The sequence below is a fragment of the Vipera ursinii genome, assembly GCF_947247035.1.
Source record: "Vipera ursinii genome assembly, chromosome: 8".
Taxonomy (NCBI): Eukaryota; Metazoa; Chordata; class Lepidosauria; order Squamata; family Viperidae; genus Vipera; species Vipera ursinii.
Window position 1 is genome coordinate 26,363,252 of NC_139519.1, and position 27,337 is coordinate 26,390,588.

Sequence of the window (27,337 nt, forward strand, 5' to 3'; positions counted from 1 at the left end):
TCCCTGTAAACCGCCCTGAGTCCTCAGGGAAAGGGCGGTATATAAATGCAAATATTAAATTAAATTAAACTAAATTAAATTTCAGAGTGGAAATTCTCTGGATCTGAGGGGGAACCTCATTCTAGAGGGCAAGTGCCATGACTGAGAAGGTAGACTTCTGAAGTCCTGATGGATGTCCGTGTTGAATCAAAGGAACCAGTCCATACTGACTCTGTTGGGTTAAAATGGCCAGGCTGACTCCACAGGTAGTCAATCCCTCAGATAGAAGGCTCTGTGTCATGAAGGGCTTGATAAATTATAGCCAGCACCTTAAACCTCACCTGGAAGCAAGCAAGTGCAGTTGTCACATGGGCAACCTAAGGCCACCTGTCGCTGCCATTGCTGCTGCATTCAAGACCATTTGAAGTTTCTGGGTGCTCTTCAAGGGTATCCCTGAATTTCTAGAAACCTTCCACTAATTACCTAAAGTAATTAGTGAAGTAAAATAGAGATTACAGTAAAATCATAAGGTGCCATACAATACCAAATTTTGATGAGAAGCTCTGCTTATTCTGTTCTTTCTGGGCCAAGATTTTCATGATGTATAATTGTATGATGTTCCAGGTGCCGTATTTGTTAGTGAGATTCTGAATGAGCCGAGGGCAGAGTTTCCTGAAACTCTGATTGTCTGTGCCGAGGATCCTTTGCCCTAGAAGAGTACACAGCATGGGTGATTTTCCAGGGGGCAGTTTCGGCTGTTTTGAAATCCACCAGCTTCAAGGGGCATTTGTGACCCTCTACTGGGAAGCGAAGGAAAGCATTTGAGTTACTGTTTTTCTGAACACCAGCCAAAAGGGCTTTGGTGCTCCAGCTTCCAAATGGCTGCCATGATGATGAAAAGACAAACATTTTTCCCATCTTGCTTAGCACTAATGGCCTCATCACTGCTTTGTGATGGGATGTGAATTGCTGCTGTGCCCAATGCAGCTTTAATTCCTTTCCTCAAATGAGCAGTTGGGATGCATCCTCCCTGGAGGGCCAGTAAAGTACTTAGTTTGGAATATTAATATAGGAGCTGTTTTGCGGCTGTGGCTATTCCTTCTCCAATTTCCTCAAAAGCAGCCCTAGGGAAATAGGTAGGCAATGGGGAACCCCTTGCTTGTGGGGCTGGCGCAGGAAGGCTCTGTCCTCCATCTAGGTCTTGCCACCTGCCTAAGCACAGCTGAAGAGAGGGCTCAATCCAAATGGCTTTGGGGTCTCCAGCCACCACCGAACCCTTTGGCAGCCAGGAAGAGGCCTGTGGGTGGAAGGGGCCTGGGGGGGAGGGCTGGATCACAGCCTTGCAGGGAGGGACCAGAACATCCCGCTGGGGCCTGGAGCACAGCAGGGCTTGGGAAATGGCAGTGGGGACAGTAGTGCTGCGAGGGGCTGGATTGTTTTAGGCCAGACTAAAATGCCAGAGCTGCTTTTGCTTTGGCAGGGGTGTTACGTGGGCATGTTGCCTCCTGAATTCTATTCCTTTTCTTAACTTGTCAGCTTCTTGTTCCCAACAATATTCATTGGTGATTCCGAAATATCCGCATCTTCCTAGATTTCCTGTCAGTGTGGTTGAAGTCTTTTGGGACTGGGAGTATCAGTCTTGGCATGGCGGTAGACTTAGTTCAGAAAGGCTGGTTCTGGAGATGGCCTGGGCTGGGGAAAAGCCCACCTGATCCTGACCTTCAAGAAAATCTTGTACTTTCCCCTCAGGAGCCCGTTCCCTGGTCTGGAGCACTTTGGGGAAAATTTGGTGAGCCCTAGGGCTATGAGTGCTAACTCATGAAGCTTTTCCTAGCATTTAGTGACAATGTGTCTTCTGTTCAGTAAAAGCCACGATCTGTGTTCTTCTCTCTGGGGTGATGGAGGAATTCTGTGCAGACGCCTGCAGGGATCTGGAATCTGCTGCCCTACCCGCTCCTCCCAGGGTTTCTATGGGGCACAGCTGGTGAGATAAGAGACCGCCCTTCTTATGCCAGCCTTGGCTTTCCTCCCAGAGCCCAAAGGGATATCTCTAGGGATGCACAAGCAGGAGGTGGGGACCTTTCCTCTCCCACCATAGTTTTCCTGCAACGGGTATATGAAGACAAGCCACCCTTGCCTCAGAAATAAGACTAGCCCTCATTGTTCATGAATTTCTTCAGTCTTCTTTTAAGACACCTAGGTTACTCAGCATTGTCCCATTTTGGGGAATGAATTCCACAGCTTACTGATGTGCCCAATTCCAGTATGATTCTTGCTGATTTATAGTTAAAAATAAATCAATCCAATGCCAGTAAGGTGTGAATCAGATCATTGAGTGACCATTGATCCTACTGTTTGGGTCATGAGTGTGTGTACGTTTGTGTGTGCCTTTAAGTCAGTGTTTTACTGCAAGCAACTGCCTGGGCAAGTCCCTGTGATTTTGTTGGCAAGATTGTGGAACTGGTTGGCCACTGCCTGCTTGCTATGGCTGCGATAGAGTGACTGGCCCAGGGCCATTCAGCCAAGGGGGCACTAAAATAGAAGGCCACTCAGTTTCTAACCCGGTGTTAGGTGCAAGAAATCAGGAAGAAGGCAATTCAAATGAATATAGATTTATTGCTTGCTAACACTCTCTACAAGAATCTGAACTACTAATGGTCCAAGCAAATTGGGGGGTAGATAAGAGTGAATGGAACTCATGGTGGACTGGACTTAAGTCTCTTGTGGGTGTGAAGGGACTCCAAACGGATGCTGCGGTTGACCCCTCATTTGGGCTTTGCCTGGTCATCTCCTTCGGCCGGTGCCTTCACCACTGTGTTGAACTGTCACAAATCAAACTGTTTGGAGGAGGGGAAAAATACCGATGGCCCACTTTTCCTTGCTAGGCATCATGTTCCAAGTCTGGGCTGTATTCACACACACACACACACACACACACACACGCCTGCCAAGCTTTCTCAGCAAAAGCATCTAATCTCTATCAGCCTCCAAATCATTTGGGCTGCTCTTTTCTGCACTTTTCCCAACTTGCTTCTCTCCTCCTTTGAATCAGCTGAAGGGGAGTGCTGAGCCAGGAACAAGGAAGGGAAGCAGGGGCTTGGCAGGCTCAGATGATCTTGTTCTTTGGGAATGGCATTCGCTTTCTGCTTGCCCCCACAGCACACACTGAAGATGTTGGTACCAGCCTCTATTTTGTGAACGACTCCATTCAGCAGGTGACCTTCTCCAGCTCTGTGGGAGTGGTCATCCCTTGTCCAGCAGCAGGATCTCCCAGTGCCACCCTTCGCTGGTACCTTGCTACTGGGGATGACATCTATGATGTCCCACACATCCGCCACGTCCATGCCAATGGGACTCTTCAACTGTACCCCTTCTCGCCATCTGCCTTCAACAGCTTTATCCACGACAATGTTTACTTCTGCACTGCAGAGAACTCCGTGGGCAAAATCAGGAGCCCAAACATCCGGGTCAAAGCAGGTATTGGCTGGCTGAGGGAGGGCAGTCTTTCTTCTTGACTGGTAGGAGAGGGTGTTGCTAGCTAAGTTTGGACCCAGTGAATGATATTTGCTGGGGGAAGGAAAATACACTGGGGTGCAATAGGTCTTCACTAGCCGTGGCGGAGATCTGATTCTGCTTTCTGGATGGCATTTGGGCCCCAGACACATCCTTTTGTGAGCTGCAGGCTAAGTATTTGGAGGACCAATTAAGCAGAGGAAAGGGAGGAGCAGGTGGGAAAGCATTTTTGCTCAATGATCAACTAGGTGGGTGGACGAGGAGCCCCATCAGTTCCATTAGGTTAAACTATTAAACACTGGTTGTCAAAGTGCACACACACCAGCTTGGTACCCAGCTTTTTCCTTCCTTGCCTCACAGGGTGAGATAAGACATTAAAGACCAAGAAGTGAATTATTTACTTGAATTACAATACTGGCTATAAAATTTTTCTATATGTGCACATGATTTTATTTTTATTTTGAGGGCTTCATGCCATGAAGATTTCCTTAGAATTCTTAACAGGCAGCCTTTAACCTTTTTCCTTTATATTCTGTTTCCTTGGACATGAGGAGCAAGAGGCAAGAAATTCTTTTAAAATATACTTGCGATAGTCTTTGTTTCTTATTTCTTATAACTTCATTTCTTGTTTCCTCCTGTTTGGGAAATTAGCTCTATAGCTTCACATGGGGCTAGCCAAATAAATGCATTGCAGCAACCAACTAGATCTTTGGAACACTAAGACTAGATCATTGTTGGGTGGTGTCAATAATCAAACATTGGGATGTGTCACATGTGGTTCAGGATTCTAACTCACATTGCAGTGGGATCCACTCATACCTGGAAAAGAAACAAAATTTTGTTTGCATTTATCTTTGTCTATGACTGCTTCAGAAGAGGTGCCTAAGAATAATAAAGACGGGATATAAATAAAAAAGTAAAAAAAGAAAGCTGGTCTCGTCCATTGGGCAATGGGAGCCGCCTTGCTCTTCTACATCCTCTGGCTCATTGCCCACTGCAGTGGAAGTTCAGCAGGGGTCAGGTGTATAGAAATCCTCCCAGGTGTTGAGTCCAAAATTACCGGTCTCCATTTCTTCAGTTGTTAGGGCCCAGCACAGAAAGGAGCAAAGAAACTTGAAGTCTGTCTGGAGAAGCTGAGGGGCTTCATTAATTAGAAAAATACATGAGTGAATGTGAACATGATAGAAGGTATAAAGTTATGCATGCTTTGAAACAAAGGATTAAAACATTTTTTTCAGTCTTCTCCCAATTGATGAAGCTATGGTCTGGTGTATTCTTGAATGTACACCCTGTAGGGTGAAGAGATGTGGGAAGGTGTGAAATTAATTTTGGGTGAAGTACACAAGTTGCTAATCTGTCTGCTCACCTGTTGTTTTTCTTCCCAGTGTTCAGGGAACCTTACACAGTTCGAGTGGAGGATCAAAGGTCAATGCGTGGAAACGTGGCTGTTTTTAAGTGCCTCATTCCTTCTTCAGTGCAAGAATATGTTAATGTTGTATCCTGGGAGAAAGATACAGTTTCTATCATCTCTGGTAAGAGGGGTAGCGGCAGTGTTCCCCCTTCTATTGCATGGTATTTCTAGGGGTTCTCCTGAAGGTCTACTTTGGGTGTGTTTCCAAAAGTCATTGGTCAAAAGTACAATCTAATCAGGCTGATCACAAACCTTGGCTAGGTTTTCCTCAATAGTAGATCTCTCTGAGGGTCTTTTTGCTTCAAGTGGTTTGCCAAGCTTCTAATAAGTTTTTCACCATTTTCCCAGTATCTTTGACTCAGGTTATTAACACAATTTTAGTTTGCTCTGGCATTATTCAGCTCAGACCTGTTTTGTTGTACCTCCCTGCTTAAACTTTGATAAGACATCTGGCTATGTATACCCAAAGAGTTTTTAATTTATCTTTCAAATTTGTCTCATATATGTTTTAATAGTTTTTCTTTTATATCGCTTGTGTGATAATATAACCGTGCATGTCACATTTATAAGCTTTGCATTCAAAAATTGGAGAAAGATCCATTCCTGCATGTAATTTAAAAGAGAAAATGTGAAGCTGATTTTTTATTCATTTCAGGAGATAAAGGGATTGGGATTAGTTGCAGTCATGGAATAGGAACTAAAACAAGTCCTCATTTAATGACGGTAATTAGGATGGAAATTTCCATCGCTAAGCGATGCAGTCATAAAGCCCAATGTCAGTGACTAGGCCTCATAGTGGTAACACTTCTGGTTGCCTTCATTAAGTGCATTCTGTGCTATTATTAAGCATGATGTCCCATGGTCCTGATTTGTGGTCTCCCATGGACTTTGCTTGTTGGATGCATCACACCACTGGGACACTGCAACAGCCTATTGCAAGATGCTCATGGACTGCCAGAAATTGTAGTCTTGTGACCACAGGAATGCTGCAGTGGTCAGAACTTTGAGAACCAGTCGTAAGTACCACTTGTTCAGTGCTATTGTAACTTCAGTGGTCACTGAACATGTCATTAAACAAGGATCACCTGTATACAAAATCAAAGTTTGTGCTTTACTTGGAAGTACATTAAAATGGAATCCACCATAGATGGGCGGCTTTCTTGAAACTGTCTTACAGTGAAATGCTTTCTTGAGTAAAGTCTACAACTCTACAAGGCCCCATGTTGGATTTTCCAAGGCCATCCAAGAGAAGATTTCATGGCCTTCAGTTTTGCAAAGACTATAAGAGCTTGAATAGCCCTGGAAGAGGAAGAAAGGCATGTGTCTCACCCGTCTGTTTGACCTTTCCAGTATACGATCTGCTGCGTGATGAAAAGAAGGGGAAACAATAAATAGCTCATTGATTTGTGAGTTGCACTTGCCTGGAGCATTTTCTGTTTGATCTGTAGGATAAAGGTTGTCCCTTTTTGAGAAATTCTGAATAGATCCTACTGGTCTTGTGATCCTGGAGTCCTGATTTTAGACGCTGGTGGTTTGGGTAGCTTGGAGGCATGAATGTGGTACTTGGCTGTCAAGGTACTTCAGAAAGCTGGCCTCTACAATTCAGACATTTTCCTCTACACTCTAATGATGAAAATCCAACTCCATGTTGATGGGTGGGAGGGAATCATCCAAGTCTTTCTTGGCCATGTTGCTCCTTCTGCTGGAGGTGTGTGTGGTGTGCATGTGCGTGCGTGTGTGTGTGTGTGTGTGTAGATCTTGCTTTCTTTGGAAAAAAACCCTGCAAAGATGATTGCTTTGTGGCAGAGACTTGAACCAGTCTGCCATTGAGCAAATACTGTATATTGGAGGGGAGCTGAAGAGGAAAACAGTTTGGGCATTAGGGCCTGTTATGGTATCTGGCAAGCCTTTGGGGCTATTGGTGGAACATAATTCTGTCAGTCATAATACATATTCAGGAAGCAAGTGGAAATTGAGAAGGGCACATGAAATGTTTGTGTTGTACTGGAGTCCTTCAGTCTCCAAAGATGGGTCTAGATTGCAAGGGTTAAACTTAATGTCCTGGCCTGACTTGGCATGGTGGCTCTGAGGTGCCCCTGACTTTTAGGTGACAAGAAAATTCTTATAATGTCAAACTGATATTTTTTTCATTTCTTTTTTTTCATTCAATCATCTCCCTAGTCTTTAGTCCTTGAAGCAACTTAACATCACTTTTGAATATTTATTTGTTTATTTATTTTAATCCTATTTATATCCCGCCCTTCTCTGAAGACTCAGGGCGGCTTACAAGCTTAGCAATAGCCTTCATTCTATGTATATGCCTGCTTATTAGGGCTTTCACCCCCCCCCAAGCGGCATTATTACAAAGTCAGCTTATTGCCCCCAACAATCTGGGTCCTCATTTTACCTACCTCGGAAGGATGGAAGGCTGAGTCAACCTTGAGCCTGGTGGGACTCGAACCTGCACTAATGGCAGGCAGCTTGTGTTACTTAAGGAGGCATTAGCCCACTGCTCCACCAAGGCAGTGTGAATTGGCAAGGAAGACAGGAAAATCAGCTTGACAAGATATTGTTAGTATCCAATTACTGGATATTAATATTTCCTATTGTATTGTTAACTATCCACCTATTTAAGCAATTTTTTGGGGGGAAAGTAACCTACCAAAGAGTGAAGAAAGAGTTGGCTAATAATTTCTTTTCTGAGGCTTGTCATCTTGCCAAGTAACAGAGTGTGGTTGCCAAACACGTGGCTGGTTTAATACCAGATCACTAATAGATGCTGTTTCTCTGAAGCATCTCACTTGTTTAACATCTGAAGCCTGTTATTGGAGACTGACATCCACAACCTTCCTCTGGAAGTGAAGTCCTTTTAATCAGAGTACTGCCAACACCACGGATTGGGTCCAGAAAATAACTGGTATTTAACCCTAACCCTTAATACTGACGATGGTAACTGGGAGTGGGTTATTTCCATTTGTCTCATGTGCTGCTGGCAACCTTAGAAAAAGAGATGATGAGGTTCCTGTCTTGCTGCCATCATGTCACATAAACTCCTACATCGGGTCTTGTGGGAAACTTTAGCAAGACTTCTAGTGGTGCAGCTTCAATTCACCTATAACTTGAGCCATCCATCTCTAAAACTAGGCTTGCCTGGAAGCAATTATTGTTAACTCATGGATTTTAAGTGTTGAATTGAATTGAATTGAATTGAATACTTAATTGGCCAAATATGATAAGACACACAAGGAGCTTGTCTCTGGTACAGAAGGACTTAGTGTTGTGTTCACTATTTGATAGATTTCACCAAGAAAAATGGAATGGGGCTTACATCTGATGGTTGAAATACAACGCTTTAGCAGTCTTATCCAGGTAGCAAAGTTTCTTATTGTTGCTTTTCAAAAGATCATGCCACTGTTGAAGAAAGAAGACTTTCACATTGTAATCTGATCTTGACATCATTATTGCCTGAGATTTATGGTGATGTGCCCGTTCAACCTTTGAGTTGCCCATCGGTTTTTGTTAAGGGCATATTTGGTGCTGCAGTCTCCACTCTTAGCTATCCCACAGCTGGCGACTCCTGGTCACCACCTTGTGTATCTTACTGCAGAACCAAATCGCCTCATTGAGAACTGGTCAGCTTTCTTGGCATAAAGGTCCCTTTTTCCCCCAGGGACTCTGTTAATGAGGTTCAGGGGTGAGAAGGTTTGCTGCCCCTTGGAGCTCTCCTTTGTTCTTTACCACCACGTTCCTTTAAGTCAGGGGTGTCAATGGCAAAAAAGTCATGATAAGTCCACACGTCTTATGTCTTATGGTTGCGAGTTTGACACTCCTGCTTTAAGTGTCATTACCTTTGCCATGCTTTCCGGGCTGCCTGGCTTATTTCTTACTCCTTATTTCTTACTTATTTCTTACTCCTGCTTTGAGTGTCATTACCTTTGCCATGCTTTCCGGGCTGCCTGGCTTGTTTCTTGAGCTTCTCAGATGTATCCACTGTGAGGCAAACTGATGGCCTTTTTTCAAAGCCAATATTTTAATGCCTCCAATTGCCTGTTCTTCATCAGTTCCAAGCTGCTGTGGCTGCAGTAGCTTCCTCCTCTCCCCCTCGCTTGTTAAATTGTTAGTTGTATTATTTGGTTAACTTGGCAAAGCTGAAATGTACCCTGAAATCAAAGATAAATTCCCTTATAGAAGGTTATCCTATACATGAACCACTATTAGTCTGCCTATTTTTGTTTAATGCCTAGCTCACTGTGCTTCTGTCTAAAAATGTGTGTTTAGTCAAGTCAAGGGTTGCAGAGAAATTATAGGTTTCTGAAAAGCCATTTACTTTGCTGGTGCTCCTGTCAAGATCAGTCTCGCCTTGAGTTCTGAGTCCTCCTGCCAAGAAGTCCTTCTTATGGATGCAGGAGTTTAAGGAAAGATTGTGGGACTAGAAATGGGGCCATCCCTAAACAGCCATGGTGTGTCTCTCAACTTTGCGGCTGGTCAGGCATCTAGATCTACTGGGGTTCTAATGGGAAGTATGACACAATTCAGAAAATCTGGAATAATGTACTGCGAAAATTCATTTTAAGTAGCAAAGCCTGGGCTGGGCAGAGGTGAGACAATGAAGCACAGATGATATTTTGCCAAGTGTGAGGAGGAAGCAAATGCAGATATCCCAAAGACTGGAAATTTTCAGGTGCCGACCACGTCTTCCTTCCTCCATTTCTTCTCCTCCTTTAGGGTTTTGTATCCTTTCTGTTGAATCTGTTCTTCTGAGACAAGTAGATTCAACTACAGTAATGTTGTACCTCTTCTGAAACCTTAGGAGGCATCTTGGAGAATAAGGCTCAGTTTCTCCAAAGGAGGCCATCTTTCTTCAGTTGGGGGGGTGGAATTGGGGTATGTGGAGAAGCTTCCTTGTTCTGCAGGCAGTGCTTCTGGGGTGAATTCCTAATTCCCCTCTTTGAATTTTGGAACTGGCTGTTGTAGAGATATATGTCCTCGTCTGTCAAATGTACTATTCATCCCATGATAATGTAAAGCTGATAGACATATCACTTTGAGTTGGGGGTAGGTGGGTGGGCTCTGAAGCAGAAGGCTGGGAGGCAGTTGGTAATCAACTAGAAGAGAACCATTTTCTGTGGTGACCCCCTTTGAGACAGGGATTACAAGGTACTGTGGCAATCCAGGCCTCCCACTCTGTCCAACTGACCTAGACTGGGAGCAAGCTGCCTGCACTCTCGCAGCCCCTTGACTAGGATCTGCTTTATTGGATGAGGGCAGGAGGTCTACTGTCCAGAGTAGTAAACGCAGAGGCAGCCCGTGTCCCTGTTGTGAAACCCTTGGTCTGCCTCAGCCTTGTCCTTCTTTTCCCATCCTACCCAGCCCCAACCCTCCCACCCCCAATTCTAAGCCTTGCTTCTAGCAGTCACCAGCTTGTGGGACATTCTGGAGCTGATTCGGTGGCATTGTAATGCTTTTTAGAATGCACTGTCATGGATTAAATTTTAGCCTTTAATAATCTGGGAATTTCACAAAATTATATTTTTAGAAGTTGTTTATTTCCTCTCCAAATGTAATGAACTCCTGAAGATTCAGCATGAAGCTACACCAAATTAAGGCTGCCGGCAATATTTATGGCTGTAGCATCCACATTCATATTCTGCTGTCTGAGCCAAGCCTTTGCATCATAGTTTGGCTGCCAGCCTTCACAGAGTACCGAGAGGTGTTCCCACCTCATGGCCTGATCCAAAGAATCCATGTGCTGGGCACATGTCACCCAGCAATCTCTGCCTCCCACCAAAGACCGTGTGCTACCATGAGGGGAAGCTGGGTTGTCCCTCCCCAGAGCAGTGGCAGTGATTTTCTGTCCACTGTCCCACCCCCACCCCCCTTGCAGACTGTAATTGCAAGAGTCTTCTCTGGAGGGAAGGCATGAGGTGGACTAGGATGTGTGTGTGGAAGGTCTGAAACCAGATCGCTCTTTCTTGGCCCTCCATTGTTGCCCAGAGAGGTCCCTGTTATTTGCGAGTCATGGTTTTGTGTCACTCGGTGGATGAAGCTCTTTCTCTCTGTCCTTTCCCACCCTTACCTGGGAGCTGGGGCAGAAGAATTGCCTTCGGCTAAGGAAACATCATTACCTGCAAGGATTCCCTCCTCTGGTGACCCTTGTGCTTGCTTGAGTGGAACACAATGAACAATCCCTTTCCAGGAGTTGTTGAGCAGGTTCCTAAGGTGGCCTGGGTCAGGGATGGGGGTGGGGTGGGGTGGGCTGAGGTTCTAGCTTGTCTCCTGGATCTGTACTGTGGGAGGTGGGAATGTGCATTGGGGCCACTGCTGTCCAGCATAATTCCCTCCCCCAAATTCAAGTCCAGGTTCCCGTTGAAAGCATTTCAGCCATATTAAGTAACTCCTTTGGTTGGGCAAAATCTTCAGCTTTTCATTCCACTCAAGCCAGCCAAATTATGCAAGTCTTGACATGTGTGCAAAAAAATGTTTCCGAGCTCCTCGGTGGGGTATGTGCTGTGAAATGTGAAATAATGATCTGTCCTCATTTGAATATATTCTGTGTCTCCTTGGGAATCCTGCGTGTGTCTGATGCTTTCAACAAATCCCATGGGCTTTGCAGCAAAGCTGCCCACTGGTGTACCTGTGACCGTGCCAGCCTTTTCCTCCCCCCACTGCTGGCCAGCCCCTTCCTGAGGCTTATGCCAGTTCAGAGAGGTCAAAAGCATGGCATCCTTGGCACCAATCTCAACAACAGGATGAGGTTCTGTCTGCAATAATTCACCCCTCCCTCCAGTCTTGGTGTGAATTTTATCTAATCACCATGGCAACAAGATAAAAAAAGTGTGAACACCACGTCTCTTTTACTGTGATAATTCAGATTTAGATATTCAGATCAGATGGAGATGAAGATTTCAGATGGAGTAGCAAGACGAGAGATGCTGCTGTGGGTGTGAGTGATCATTCTGCCCTTTTGAGTGAGGAGGGGGCAACATGTTGCCTGCTGGTGTGTTTGAAAGACAATTAATTTGTCAAATGTGCCTTAATAATTCAGTATCGTGTGTGTGTGTGTGTGTGTGTGTGTGTGTGTGTGTGTGTGTGTAATATATACATTTTGAATATGGTGGTTTGAAAGCTTGGACACTTATTTTACAACCATGGGTAGTATTACTTTAAACATGGATCTAGGGAACAGCTATAATTTTTCCCAAAGGCCCAGAGAGACTTAAAAGTTCCATTTTGAGTTCTGCCCCTCAGCTAAGCCCTTTTCCTCCTTGTTCTCACCCCCATGTGTGCTCTGCTTACATGGCAGTGCCCAACTGCTCCATGGGCCTCCTCCTCCTCTTTCTCCTCCCCCCCATCAGTAGGTCCTGCTTCCTGAACTTCAGTGGGCAATTAGCTTTGGCTGCCTCAGGTATCTCTTGCCTTGGGCACAAGGAGCTGCTCCCCAGGCAAGCCCTGTGGAGGAAGGGGCTTTTACCCATCTCCCTGCCTGCTGAGTGGAGCACGGGAAGGGGAGGTTGGGGGAGGAGGGAAAAGACCCCCGGTAGATCCCTGGTCCACTGGTAAGAAGGTGGTTCCAATGATTTTGAGAACTCTAAACTTATTTATAATTTCCCAAGTCACCAGCTTGTTGTTGGTTGTGTATATTAGTGCTTCATGGGGTGGATCTTATTTTCTAGGATTTTCTGGCCAGATGCTGAATAATTCAGCAAAGTACCAGGCAAGAACAAGACCTGGTGGTCTGAAGTGCTGTGAGAACCTAGGCCGGCTCCACAGAGGATACTGTTTCTCTGATCTTCAGAGTGGCTAGATGGTCTCCAAGCCTCTGTGGGGCAGGACTGAACACTCCTTTGTGCCTCAGGCTGGCCCAGGTGAGTTTCCTGGGGTCTCTTGAGAAGATGTATCATTTTCACAAAGAGGAAGGGGGCCTGTGTGGAAAGGCCATCAGAGGCTGGACTTGTAAGCCACGTGGACTCTGACCTGCTAAGTGAAGAGGGGTGGCTTGCAGAGGATGGATCGGGTGGAGGGCTGTGTAGGTCTCCAAGGGTGCTGAAGCCAGTACAGGTGGCAGTCCCAATAAGCTAAGCTAAGAGAAGTTGACTTTGGACTTTGGCTGAACATCACCTTCCTTTGCTGCTCTGGGTGTCTGTCTTTAGGAGCTGGAGGGAGATGGCCAGTTCAGCTGGGAGCAGATGGCCCAGTAGGGAAGGTCCCGGCCAAGGGCTGAGGATGGGAGCCTCTGGCTCACACAGTGAAGAGCTCTGTGCAAAAAGAGTGAATCGGGGTCCGGGTCAGCACTTGAGGGGTGGGGGAGATGAAGGAGAAAGGATCTCTGCCTGTTCAGGTCCCCCAGTGACTTTTTCTCCCAAGAAGCTTAAAAGTCCACGTCTTTCTGCAGTCTCTCCCTTCTTCAAGTCAAAATACAGTCCTTGACTAATGACCACAAATGAGCCTAGACATGGTTATAAGTTACTGCAGTCATAAGTCGAGGCATGTTTCAGCTTTTTTGTATGGCAGTTGTTAAGCAAACATAAGTTATTAAGTGAATACATTTATTTGAATACCGTAGGCATTTTCTGTTGGAAACCAGCAAAAAACATCACAATTCATAGTCACATGATTGTGGAAATGCCACTACAACCGTAAAGCTAACCTCCCTGACATGCAGTCCTGTAACTGAGAGGCGTGTCACCGTTTATGATGTCTGGGTCAGCTTTATGGGCCATAAAGCACCCATTCTGTGGCTGTTGTAACTTCAAATGGTCATAAAACGTAAAATGATTGGTTGTTAAGTGGGGATTACATGCAATTTCTGTTTTTTTTACTCTCTCTGCTCGAGGCAATATGCAACATGTTCAAACTGGGGGGGGGTGTGGAGAATTGATATTTTTCCTAGTTCTAGGGTGTCTCCCCAGCAAGCTGTGGCATTAACTGCCATTTGTCAGGAGAGGCCTGCAATGTCTGTTCACTTCATGAGCTCTGAAAGACAATTCCCTCCCCATCCCCCAATGCTCAAACAGGCCAGGTCAGGGCATGGATGCGAGCATCCTCCTGCTCTTGCCCCAGAGGCAGAGCTGAAAAAGATTGTGAAGTCGGTCCCTCGGGATGCCATCCTTCTCTTCCCTGGTCCCATCTCTGCTTTGCCCTGGGAGGCATGTGTGTCTTGCCCACGATCTCTGCTGTTTTTACTTTCCCTCTCTTTGGCACTTCGTTTTTACCTACCTTCACCTTGGCTGTTCACCTAAATCTCTCAGCAACCATCCCTTAAAAACTCTTGCTGGACCTGCTGGTGTGGCAGAAGGCTTCCCAATGGTCTAGAACCCTTCTAGGCCTTTCCTGAGCTAAAACCTTAAAATCTTAGGAGGGGAGGCCTCTTCTTGACCACAAATCTGCTCTAGATTCGCTGAAGGTCACCCAGTGATTGCCCTGTGGCAGCATGGATTTCGGGCTGTAGCAAATGCTTTTGGGAATTATCCCCAGACACGCAGCAGGCAAAAACACAAAGATCAATGCAGAGCACATAAGATAACTGTCCTATCTATAGTAGCCTTCCTGGCTACCTCATTGTTTGGCCCAAATAGCTCTTCATAGGAATCTCCAAGGACAGCAGTGTGTGTGTGTATTTGTAAATAGGCTACCTAAGGCAAGAGATTGAATGACTCCTGGTCCAAATAGCAACAGCACTTAGGCTCCACAACTTTACAGCAGGGTCTCCAATCCCTGAGCCATGGCACACTACTGAGCTGTGACCTGTTCAGAACCGGGCCACAGAAGCGGCAGGGCAAGTGCATGCATGTGTGCAGCTCTACTTGCACACGCAGCAGGCAGGCAAGAGTGTGTGTACAGCTTCATTTGTGCAAGTGGCAGAACCATCTCCTCTCCCCCCTTCCCCCCCGCTGGTCTGCAAAGCCAGAAATACCACTGCTTTACAGCACTCTCTAAGGGGTTTATAATGTCAGCATGTTGCCCCAACAATCTAGGTCCTCATTTTACCAACCTCGGAAGGATGGAAGACTGAGTCAGCCTTGAGCCGGTCAGGATTGAACTCCTGGCAGTGGGCAGAGTTCCCCTGCTATACTGCATTCCAACCACTGTTCCACCAGGGCTCCCTAATAATTCACCATTCCCGAGAAAGACAAGGAATGACATGCCACCTTGGATCGCAAATGCACACACCATGCAATCAAATACTATTAGTCATGGAAGAAAGCTCTGAGAACCAGAAAATAATTGTCTGGGGCTCAGTGGGCTTACAGGATGCCTATCTACAACTTCCTTCCAGAAGTTCCTCAGGGATCCACCACCAGTTTAAGGTGCTCTCTTTTGACCTGTTGTCAGCTCCCAGAATATTCATGAATATGATGGAGAGCACTGTAGTTTAGTTCACATTCATATTTCAACCAGTACAACAGCATCCTCCAATTGTCACATACCCTACAGCATCTTGGTGCCATCTTGGATATCAGAAGTGGCCCATTTTCCCTCTTAAAGGAGCAGCAAATGGAATCATTCAAATGGTGGTTTTCCTAATCAAGTTCATGTACCTTGGACTAGATCCACCATCAAAGATGCCATGGATGGGAGCCAAAGAGAGCAGAAACTTTCTGGAACTGCAGTCAGCATGGTAAAATGTGAACAAACTCTAGATTATTTCCAAAGGTCAGTATATACTAGGAGGTTGACTGTTAAGGCCACATCAAGAAAGAGGGAAGCAGCAGAGGATGATGGAGGCAGACAAACTTCTACACTGGGCAAAGGGAACCATGCCCTCTCTCATGGCAGATCTTACCGGGGGAGCTGCAAAAAAGCATCAGAGTGTTTTAGCTTAAAGAAGCTGGATCCTGGCAAATGGTGCCTCGGTCCCAGATTGTTTGACTAAATTGTGCTGATCTTTGGGATTGCATCAATGGAGCTCCTAGCAATTCCCTTTGATTGCACCAGCTCCATTTTAGAGAAGGATTCACCCAAACAGAACGGGAGAATTCAATCTTGAATAATCTTGTTTTATTTTAAAAGCCCTAGTTAGGTTCCAAAGCTTACCTCATCATAATCTCCAGGTTGACCAACTAGCCTAAAAGATTCAGAATAAGCCTGCTCCCTCCCCGCCCCAATGCCAAGGCCTTGGCTGTCCTCAAAGTGAATGCTCCATTGGTCTTCTATGTCTTCTTTTATATGACAGTATAAGATTATCTTGTGCATCTTGGCTGCAGCATCTTGCGGCTGAACTACAGAAAACTCTTCCCTGTTAAAACTGGTCTCCTCCCAGGGAGAATCTCTCTTGGGAATGCCCTGATTCCACTGTAGGAAAACAATATATTGAATTTTCCACAAAGGTCCTTTTTTCACAGTTCTGGCAGCCTGAGCAAACATTGCCAGGAAAAAGAAAAATCCTTACCGAAAAGCCTTTCCGTATTGGCAACTGACGTGAAAATGGTTGCATCCATCAGTATTTCTGCTTTTTCAAATTTTATTTCTTGAAGCTCTTCAATTTGTCATTTTGAAACTGGGGAAAGGACTCTCCTCCCATGTTACACACTTTTCCAGCCCTGCAACTGAAGCTGGTGAAAGGGAAGGATCCATTTCACAATGGAAACGGAGCCTTCAGAGCAAATCCAGCATTTCTTTCGTGTGCAAAGAGGTTAGGTTCTTGGGGTAGTGAAGAGCAGGTGCTGAACCGTTGGATGGGTGGCAGTTGCATGTTTCCATGCCACCTGCAGTGCAAAGATGACTGCATAATGTATGCAGTGGCAGAAGCTGAGGGATTTTGGCTCTTCCCCCTCCCCCCATTCCTGAAACAGGCTAGGCTTTATTCCTGCTTTCCAAGTCTTTCGTTTTGTAGGAGGAACAGATGTGTGGGCTGCAAGCCTGTTCTTCCCCAAAGAGAGAGGGTTCCCTTGTTTTCCTCTCCATCTCCTCTCATTTTAGGACAAGGAGAGCCCTATTTCTCCCCGCACACTACCGGGATGCAGCTGATCCAGCAGCATGTTATTTTCATCCTGGAGGGTGCCAAGGGAAAGGTCACTCTTCTTGTGCTGATCCCTTTCTTTCCGTCCTTCTATTCCTCTAGAGGAAACCTCACAGCTTTCCCCAAACTTGGTTTCTTACTGGCCTAGGTTGTTGGGCCACACTCTTCTCCTGCAAGAGAGTCCTTGTGTGTGCTAAAGCACGGGAAAGGGAAGAGGAAGGGGAAGGGGAAGCTGCTCATTCAAGTGCCTTTCTCTGCCAAAAAATGGGGAAGCAATGACCTAGAGAGGGCACAAGCTATGGGGGCAGTCTCTAACATAGTTAACATAATAGAGGGGGGAATTATGGAATACATATTGTATTCATTTCGTGCCAGCATTAAATCTCAAATTAGGCTTTCCTTTTGTCCTGGCCCAGCCCTTTTTTACAATTTTATCTTGCCACCCAAAGGCCGCAGAAATGACTTAGTCTGCAAAAGATTCTGTACATTTCCCTCATTTAGGAAAACAATCAGACCAGTTTGGATTACTGCTAATTCAACCAAAGTTATTAAAATGCACTCAGAAAATAGTATGTTTGGTGAGTCAGTGGCAGCTAAGTGGAGGTGTGTCACATTCAGTGACGAAGCTAGAGAGGTGCCTACCCTGGATCCGGAGCACTTTCCTTGCCTTGGATCAGAAGATGCTGCTTGAGCCCCTCTGACCCGATGTCTTCTCATGAGTGGTCAGTTAGCCCTTCCCCTCTCCACCCAATTGGCAGTAAACAAGATCAGGAAGAGGGTTGCTGCTCTCATCATCACCCCTTCTTCTGTCTCTGTCCTATTCTGGGTTAGATGTTCCCCCAACCCTGGTCAACCCTCATTGTTTTTATGTAGCTTGGAGCCATCCTTGGGTAGTTTTGGAAAAGGGGAAAGTTTGGCTAAGGAAAACCTAAGCCTGTTTCCTCCTAGAGCTAGTGACAAGATTAAGACAGGGATTCCCAGGCCGTGTGTGTGTGTGTGTGTGTGTGTGTGTGTGTGTGTGTGTGTGTGAGGATGAGGACAGGTGCAAGCAGGACATCACCCAAAGTAGCAGCCTGATGTTTAGAAGCTCATGGCCAGTTGAGATGTTTGGAACACATAGAGCACTGCATCAGGCAGTGGGTTGATGGCAGCCATTTTGTTCTCTGTTCCCTTGCAGGAAGTACTTCCTTGTTGGGCATGAAATGTTTTGGGCCACTGGGAATGAGGAGTATTCTTAGCAAGTATCTGATAGTGAGTTTCCTTCAGCTGGTCACTTTCTATCAGCCATAGGAAGGAGGCAATGGCAAACCGCTTGTCGAGAAACTCCAGACAGTCTCCAAGAATTGGACATGAGTGAACAAGGAAAAAAATCTAAGTGCTTCAGAGAAATGCTTTTTGGAGGAAAGGCTCCAAACACCAGGGAATTCTTGATGTCCCCCCCAACACTCTTTTTCCTTTGAAGCCTATGCACCTTCTTGTTATTCATGTTGTTATCGTGTTTTGATGGCCTTCAGGAATGGCTCAGCTGTGGATGCATCTGGTGGTGAAAGGAAAGTCCGATGCTGTAAAGATTTATTCTCCATAGGAACCTGGAATGTAAGATCCATGAATCAAGGAAAGCTGGACGTGGTCAAACAAGAGATGACAAGACTGAACATTGACATCTTAGGAATCAGCGAACTAAAATGGACAGGAATGGGTGAATTTAATTCAGATGACCATCAGGTATACTACTGCGGGCAAGAATCCCTCAGAAGAAATGGAGTAGCCTTCATAGTCAATAAAAGAGTAGGAAAAGCAATACTGGGATACAATCCACAAAATGACAGAAAGATCTGAGTTCGTATCCAGGGCAAACCATTCAATATCACAGTAGTCCAAGTCTATGCCCCAACCACCGGTGCTGAAGAGGATGAAATTGGCTGATTCTATGAAGCCCTACAGTACCTTATAGAACTAACACCAAAAAATGATGTCCTTATCATCATAGGGGATTGGAATGCTAAAGCAGGAAGCCAAAAGTTAACCAGAATAACAGGCAAGTTTGGCCTTGGAGTACAAAATGAAGCAGGGCACAGGCTGACAGAATTTTGTCAAGAGAATACGATGGTGATAGCAAACACTCTTTTCCAACAACCCAAGAGACGGCTCTACACATGGACATCACCAGACGGTCAACACAGAAATCAGATTGACTATGTGCTCTGCAGCCAAAGATGGAGAAGCTCTATACAGTCAGTAAAAACAAGACCAGGAGCTGACTGTGGCTCAGACCATGAGCTTCTTGTTGCAAAATTTAGGCTTAAACTGAAGAAAGTAGGGAAAAGCACTAGGCCACTCAGATATGAACTAAATCATATCCCTGATGAATATACAGTAGAGGTAACAAATAGATTTAAGGAATTAGATCTGATAAACAGAGTGCCTGAAGAACTATGGACAGAGGTTCGCAACACTTTACAAGAGGTAGCAACTAAAACCATCCCAAAGAAAAAGAAATGCAAGAAAGCAAAATGGCTGTCTGAGGAAGCTTTGCAAATAGCTGAGGAAAGAAGGGAAGTGAAAGGCAAGGGAGAAAGAGAAAGATATTCCCAACTGAATGCAGAATTCCAGAGAATAGCTAGAAGAGATAAAAATGCCTTCTTAAATGAACAGTGCAAAGAAATAGAAGAAAACGATAGAATAGGGAGGACGAGAGATCTCTTCAAGAAAATTGGAGAGAAGAAGGAACGTTTCATGCAAAAATGGGCATGATAAAGGACCAAAATGGCAGGGACCTAATGGAGGCAGAAGAGATCAAGAAGAGGTGGCAAAATTACACAGAAGAATTATACAAGAACAAGCTTAACGTCCCTGATAACCTCGATGGGGTGGTCAATGACCTCAAACCAGACATCCTAGAATGTGAAGTGAAGTGGGCCTTATGAAATCTGAGCAACAACAAGGCTAGTGGAGGTGAAGTATTCCAGCTGAGCTATTCAAAATCTTAAAAGACAATGCAGTAAAAGTGCTACACTCAATTTGCCAGCAAATTTGGAAAACTCAACAGTGGCCACAGGATTGGAAAAGATCCAATTCCAAAGAAAGGCAGTGCCAAAGAATGTTCAAACAATCACACCATTGCACTCATTTCACATGCTAGTAAAGTTATGCTTAAAATCCTACAAGCTAGACTCCAGCAGTATGTGGATCGAAAACTACCAGAAGTACAGGCAGGATTTCAAAGAGGCAAAGGAACTAGAGATCAAATTGCCAACATATGCTGCATCATGGAGAAAGCTAGGGAGTTCTACAACATCTACTTCTGCTTCATTGACTATGCTAAAGCCTTTGATTGTGTGAATCACAACAAACTGTGGCAAGTTCTTAAAGAGATGGGAGTATTTGTCTCTTAAGAAACCTATATGGGGGTCAAGAAGCAACAGTGAGAACTGGACACGGAATCACTGATTGGTTCAAAATTGGGAAAGGAGTCCGGCAAGGCAGTATACTGTCACCCTGCCTATTTAACTTGTATGCAGAGCATATCATGAGAAAGGCAGGGCTAGATGATTCAAAAGTTGGAATTAAGATTGCCGGGAGAAATATCAACAACCTGGACAGCCATTTTTTGAAATGGTATGAGGTTTCCTGCCTGAGCAGGGGGTTGGACTAGATGACCTCCAAGGTCCCTTCCAACTTTATTATTATTATTATTATTATTATTATTATTATTATTATTAACCTAAGATATGCAGATGATACTACTCTAATGGCAGAAAGTGAAGAGGAACTAAAGAGCCTCGTGTTGTGGGTGAAGAAGGAGAGTGCAAAAGTTGGCTTGAAACTTAACATTAAGAAAACCAAGATCATGGCACCCGGCCCTCTCAATTCCTGGCAAATAGATGGGGAAGAAATGGAGGTAGTGGCAGATTTTATTTTCCTGGGCTCCAAGATCACCGCAGATGGGGACTGCAGCCAAGAAATTAAAAGACGCTTGATCCTGGGGAGGAAAGCCATGGCAAATCTAGACAGCACACTAAAAAGCAGAGACATCACCCTGCCAACAAAAGTGCGTATAGTCAAGGCTATGGTCTTCCCAGTTGCAATGTATGGCTGTGAAAGTTGGACCATAAGAAAGGCTGAGCGCCGAAGAATTGAGGCCTTTGAACTATGGTGCTGGAGAAGACTCCTGTGAGTCCCTTGGACCGGACAGTTCTAGAGGAGATCAACCCTGACTGCTCTTTAGAAGGCCAGATCCTGAAGTTGAAACTCAAATACTTTGGCCACCTAATGGGAAGAAGGACTCACTGGAGAAGAGCCTAATGCTGGGAAAGATTGAGGGCAAGAGAAGAAGGGAATGATAGAGAATGAGGTAGCTGGATGGAGTCACTGAAGCAGTAGGCGTGAGCTTAAATGGACTCCAGAAGATGGTAGAGGACAGGAAAGCCTTGAGGAACTTTGTCCATGGGGTTGCGATGGGTCAGACACGACTTTGCAACTAACAACAACAAAGAATGGCTTGCTTCAAAAGTGATGAATCTTCAGATGTACAACAAGGCTGTGGTTCTTGAAGAGGCTGCTGAAAATGGATCCCCCTCTCATAGGATATCGGCAGTTCAGCCCTTGCCTGAATCTGCACGGACAAAACAAATGCTTCTAATCCTGACTACAGCTGGAAGCAAAGCATTACTCTGAGGCTGCTCCTACTGGGTTGCTGTAGGCCTTTGTGTTGAAGGAGGAGCTGTGCAAACATGCCAGCATGGATAGCAGTGGTTACGCCATCTGGCATCTGGAGGTGTGGAGATGCCCTTCGCTTGGCAGAACTGCCAGTCACCCACAGCAGCCAGGATGTGGGGATGAGGATGGAAACTCAGTTCCTGGACTGAGCAGCTGTTGATCTATGTGCACAGCAGTTGGGTGCCCCAACCCTTCCCCCGGCATTCCTGAAGTGGTCCTCAGAGCCTTCTGAATCCTCTCCTCTTCCCATTACCCTCGTGGCTCTGGTTTAGAGGGGATCTTGTGACTATGAGGTCTTCTGTGCCACTTTGGGGGTGCTTTGAAGGGAATGGATTCGGGAAAAGTATGGCTACTCTTTGGGCTTTTCTACAAGAGCAAGATTAGCAACTGTCTGTCCCTGGGGGCCCTCCAGCCCATTTATAGTATCTTCTGCACAATGTGCCACAGGATGTTGCTGAAATGAGCCTTGTTGTGTTTCTGCTAAGCAGTGAAATATGGAGTCTCAGCATGTTCTCTGGGCTGGGAAGGATTAGGATTGCAATTTATATCTAGAACTGTCTTCCTGTGAAAAAGGGCTTCCTGATGCTCATGCTATTACATGGTGTTTCCTTAAAATTATGGATAGCTGTTTCCAGGTGGCCACTACGTCCTGACCTGCCAGCTTCCGGGGGTCCCTCTCCTATTGCCCCCCCCATTCATTGTTGATCCTGTAGAGGAGAGGAGAGTAGTGATTCTAACATATCCATCAAGTCTGCTGTGTCTCTGGCCGTGAAACAAGGAGGGCTTTTCTGTGTTTTGATTAGGTACCGTAGTTCTTTGGAGCCGATGGTGGCTGTGAGGGTCTTGCTCTGAGTGAGTATGAGGGGATTTCCGGCTACCCAAAGGGGTCAGAGATTGCTCTGGTGCAGCTCACAGGTTTGGAGAAGTTTGAGGTGGCTGAGGGATTGCAGTTGTACTCAGTATTGTTGGGACTTCTTGGGTAGGATTTTTATCATCAGTGATGGTAGCCATTTGTTCTTTTTAGGAGGCATCTGAAAAGTGGCTTCTGGAGAGAGGCAGAATGGGAGGGCAGAGATATTTAGGAGGCAGATTTTGTAGCAACTGATGCAATCCAGACTTTCCAGGGAAAGTCTTTGCAGTGACTGAGATGATTAAATATATTTTCAGTAGGTGAGAGAAAATTTAAAATTAAGGAAAGAAAATAGTGATAACTTTGAAAGAGGCAGAAAGTAATTTGGCAGAAGGAATTTTGACTGTTTCCCCAGGCATTTGGGCCAGAGGGCTAGGAGAGTTCTGCTGCTGTTGATATGTGAGAGAGAGGGGGGGAGGGAGGGAGAAGTGTGTGTGTGTGAGAGAGAGAGAGAGAGATGGGGGGGGAGATTGTTTTATCCCTGGGTACCAAGTTTGTAGGCTTGTAGTTTTCAGGTTGGCAATCTTTGCATGTTGCCCAGAGTCATCTGCAAGAGAAGAGTGGCCAACAGGCCAATACGTTTTCTGCTTTCCATACCCACTATGTTTTTTGTGTGAGAGTACTTTCTAAATGTTTAGATAGTTTATATTGGTATTTGCTTGCTCTTCCTAACAGTCAACAAATGCTTGGGTGTTTGGTCTTAGGTTGAGCCCCCTGAAGGTGATCTTTGGAGAGCAACAGGCCTGAGATCTCAGATCCCTGCTTTTCAGACCATCATGAGGTTCTTGGCTAGAATCTTCTTTATTATTTATTAAATATTAATTTATTTAATATTTATTGTTGTGTACTAGCCAATCTCTCAAGGCTAGTATGAATTGCTCTGGTTTTGGTCAAAGGAAGCCATTTCCAAAATTGAGTTCTAACTCCAACATTTACTCAATAGCACAGTTCTACAGCAGTCTTAAAGGTAAAGGTAAAGGTTCCCCCGCACATGCGTGCTAGTCGTTTCCAACTCTAGGGGCCGGTGCTCATCTCCGTTTCAAAGCTGAAGAGCCAGCGCTTGTCCGAGGACATCTCCGTGGTCAAGAGGCCGGCATGACTAGATGCCAAAGGCACACGGAACGCTGTTACCTTCCCACCGTAGTGGTCCCTATTTTTCTACTTGCATTTTTACGTGCTTTCGAACTGCTAGGTTGGCAGAAGCTGGGACAAGTAACAGGCGCTCACTCTGTTACGCGGCACTCAGGATTTGACCTGCCAAACTGCCAATCTTCTGATCGACAAGCTCAGCATCCTAACCCACTGAGCCACCGTGTCCCTAAGCAGCCTTAGACTCCAGCAATTTTTATCTCTATGATGAAGCCATGTTTTTAATCAATATTCTTGCATTTCTCTTAAACTTTAGGTAAGATACTATGTCTCTCTCCAGAAAAATTATGCTTGATCTTTATTTCTATTGGATGGTGGGGGTGGGGGAGGGGGAGGCTTTTAAGCACTAAGAAAATGCATGGAGTCAAAGAATTGGCATTTTAATCATATTTTTCCATAATCTGAGCAACTTTTTTTTCACTCTTAACTGGATTTGAGAGAAGGATAAAAATTAAAGCACAAGTACAGGTGGATTTGTTTTCAGGGGACAGGTGCACAAACACAAAATCTCATTTTGCTTATGTCCTTCTGTCTGTTCCAGTTAAGAGCAGCCACTGAAGGATCAAAAGTCTGGTCTGTGCTGCCTCCTCCTGGTGTCCCTCGGCACTCTGCAGAGGCTTCTGAAGAGCCCCAGAGAGGACAGGATCAGGCGTTCTCTTCCTCAGACCCCTGCCCTGCTTGGCTTCCATCAAACAAGAACTGCTCCTAATATACTCATATTTTTAGCCGTGCACATGTCTGGTACCTACACGATCATTGCTTTCTTTCTTAAAACTGTGCCTATCTCATAGTTTCTCTTCCATTGGAGGAGGATGCTGAAGCCGCTGGTCATGTCTCCACCAGAATAGCACCCAGTCCTTTTTCCAGCCCACACCATCCAATTGTGCGCACTTCTCTTGGATGATGGAGTGATGTGGGGGGGGGGATTTGGCTTTGCAGAGGGAGTTAAGGGAACCTGCTGGAGAGGCACCGTTTTGCCTGAGGTCGTGGCAATTGCCTCTGTTTAAACGCTCCCAGCAAAAGAGAGTCAAGAGTCAAGTATTTGAAGACCTCTGCCATGTCCCCCTCCAGCCTTCTCTTCTCCTGCTAAATACATCCATCCTTTCAGTTTTACTTGCAGGTCCTTTTCTCTTGGCTGCTTTCTTCTCGATCCACTCTAGTTTGTCCGTGCCTTTCTGCAAGCACGATGCTCAGAGCTGGACTCGGAATTCTAGTGCAGCCCAACCAAGACAGCCTGAAGAGGAACTGTGACTTCTCTTGATTCCAGCAGTTTCCCTCTGTTAGTGCAGCCTAAGATTGATTTATTTTATTTGCAGCTGGATTATGGCTCAAATTCAGCTTGTGATTCCTCACAACTTCTCAGTTTCTGTCTTTTGTTCCAGTTTATCAGAATCTTCCTGAATCTTGTTATTCTTCTCTAAAGCATTTTCTATCCTATTTTTGCATCATCTGCAGATTTGTTAACTCTTATCCTGGTTTTCCTCCAGAACAATTGATCAGCATGGAGAAGAATGTTTTCTTCTGAAACGACCATTTTCTAAACTGTAAGAGCACAACCCATGGAAGCAAACAAACCAAACAATCATTTGTCTGAAATGGTATAGGGTTTCCTGCCTGAACAAAGGTCCCTTCCAACTCTTCTATTATTATTGTTGTTGTTGTTAATTGTGTTTAATGTTTTTGATTACCATAATTAGACTTAATGGAAGATTCTTTGCATGAGTTAATATCTTAAGAAGTTTCTGTGCCTTTCATTTGTGGCATAGGGGAAGCTATTATTTATTTACTTAACATTTCTGCATTCTATTCTGAACCAAAATCAAACAAATTAGACAAGAAACTCCCCTTCGCAGATAGAAAATGAATGCCACAAAATGATCAACTCAGATTGAAAGAATAAAGGAGTTGTTGTGACTGACTTTCACAAAACTAGGAGGAAGAGAAGTCATAATGTCAAAAATTCCAGAATACATGCTGGTATTTTGATAAGAATAGTTTCAAAGCATAACTTTGGATTGTTTGATTTGAATAGCCGAACCATCTGAAAATGCTTAATACAAGTACTAGAATTGGGGATATTCAGAAGAGAGATGGATTAGATCCCAGTCTATCGAGGGCACTGGAGAAGTTCCCCATTTCAGATTTCCAACTGATGGGCTGGCACTTTTTCCACCAACCCTGGAAGCCGGATTGCCAAGGGCAGTTGGGCAGGAAAGGGGGCTGCCTTAGCCTGGTTGCTGCATGATATGTGATGTGAGGGACTAAGGTGACAAGTTTATTGCTTGTTTCTGATTCATTATATGCTTTATCTCTATACCATGGTAAGGATATTTCCTGGGTGACTTTAACCCAATGAACCTTTGCTCTCCCAAGGGAACAATAGAAATAAAGAGGAAACAAGGGTATCATCCGAAGGTTACCATATGCAACCATAAACTTTGAGCTGTCAAAGGATCTGGTGAAAAGGTGAGCAGAGGGAATGAATATGGATGGGTAGCTCTTTTATTGCATCCCTAGAGAAAATGTTGTACGGAGAAACTGGAGAGAGTGAAGGACTAGTCTGGGAGTCCTTCTGGAAGGAAGGGATGAAGGGGGCGAGGGAAATGATGCTTCCCTAGAGAACCCTATGAAGAATTGCTTGCCCAGTCAGTTCCAAGGCTTGGAATTTGGAAGACAGAGCAGACCTGTTTTGCAAAGTAGTGGTTGGGTTCAAGACAAAGCTGGATTTGTATGGCATAATTGCCAAGGATGAATCTTTGAGGCGCCTTTGTGCTTCTGCAGTTCATCTTGTTTTTAGAGTAAGGTGGGAGGCGGGGAGATGTTACTTTCAAGTGGATTAAATGGAGAAATGAAACCTCTTTGATTCAGCTGAAGACTGTGAGAGCCTGAAGCCTTGTCAAGGACACCAGAACAGGTGTGGATTTGAAGCAGATGGTTCCCATAACAAAGTGAAGTTGTTGATATGAATTATATAACACGTTAGGGATTTAGCTGGGAAAATTAATATTTAAGTCTATGAATGGGTGTTGGAACCTCAGAGCTAGGTTTGCTTTGACAAAACCATGCAATGTATTCAATAAACAGTAAGATTTTCAGAAACAGAACAAACTCTTGATCTGGATGTTGACAATAATAACAATAATAAGTAGCTGCTCTACAATCACTTTCCAGTCTTGTGTTTAAAGTTCTATTGGGAGATCTCCAGAAACTGCATGGGAGCTATGAGCTCTGCCCATGGAGGGCTGAGCAAAATGAAGGGGAAGCTGAATCTTCCCCTCATGCACAGGACATCCCACTGCAGGGCTTCTTGTCTCCCCACTCTGCCACTCAGAATTTGGCAGCTGACCAAGGATCCTTCAGCCTTGAGATGAGACGCTTGGTAGCATTCGCATTGCTTGGCCAGAGAGTTGCAGGCAGGAAATTTCCAGCCATTGGTGGCAGTTTCACTTTGACAAATTTCTTAACTTTAGCTCGAAAGACAAGGAAAGAGAAATTGGATTAAAATCTTGCATGGACTGAAAAACATGGACAGATACCTTTACTTTCTCACATGCAGTTTCAGAACTTGGGGGGGTCCTTAATGAAACTAAATTTGGGAAGGTTGTGGACCAAGATAAAAATCGTCCTTGTACACTGTGCAGGGTTACACTATGGTGGTAATGGCAACTACTTTAGTGGACAAATTCATGGTAGGCAG

At 45.0% G+C, this 27,337-nt stretch overlaps 1 protein-coding gene across 1 annotated transcript in view; it reads left to right on the top strand.

Annotated features, from left to right (window-relative positions):
- The first annotated feature begins 4,906 nt into the window (after positions 1–4,906).
- Positions 4,907–27,337, top strand: part of DSCAML1 (DS cell adhesion molecule like 1) — a 100,136-nt gene continuing 77,705 nt past the window's right edge. The window contains exon 1 of the mRNA XM_083368262.1: positions 4,907–5,024. Within this exon, the coding sequence (XP_083224388.1) occupies positions 4,922–5,024 (103 nt within the window). The 5' untranslated portion in view covers positions 4,907–4,921. The remainder of the gene's footprint in view (positions 5,025–27,337) is intronic.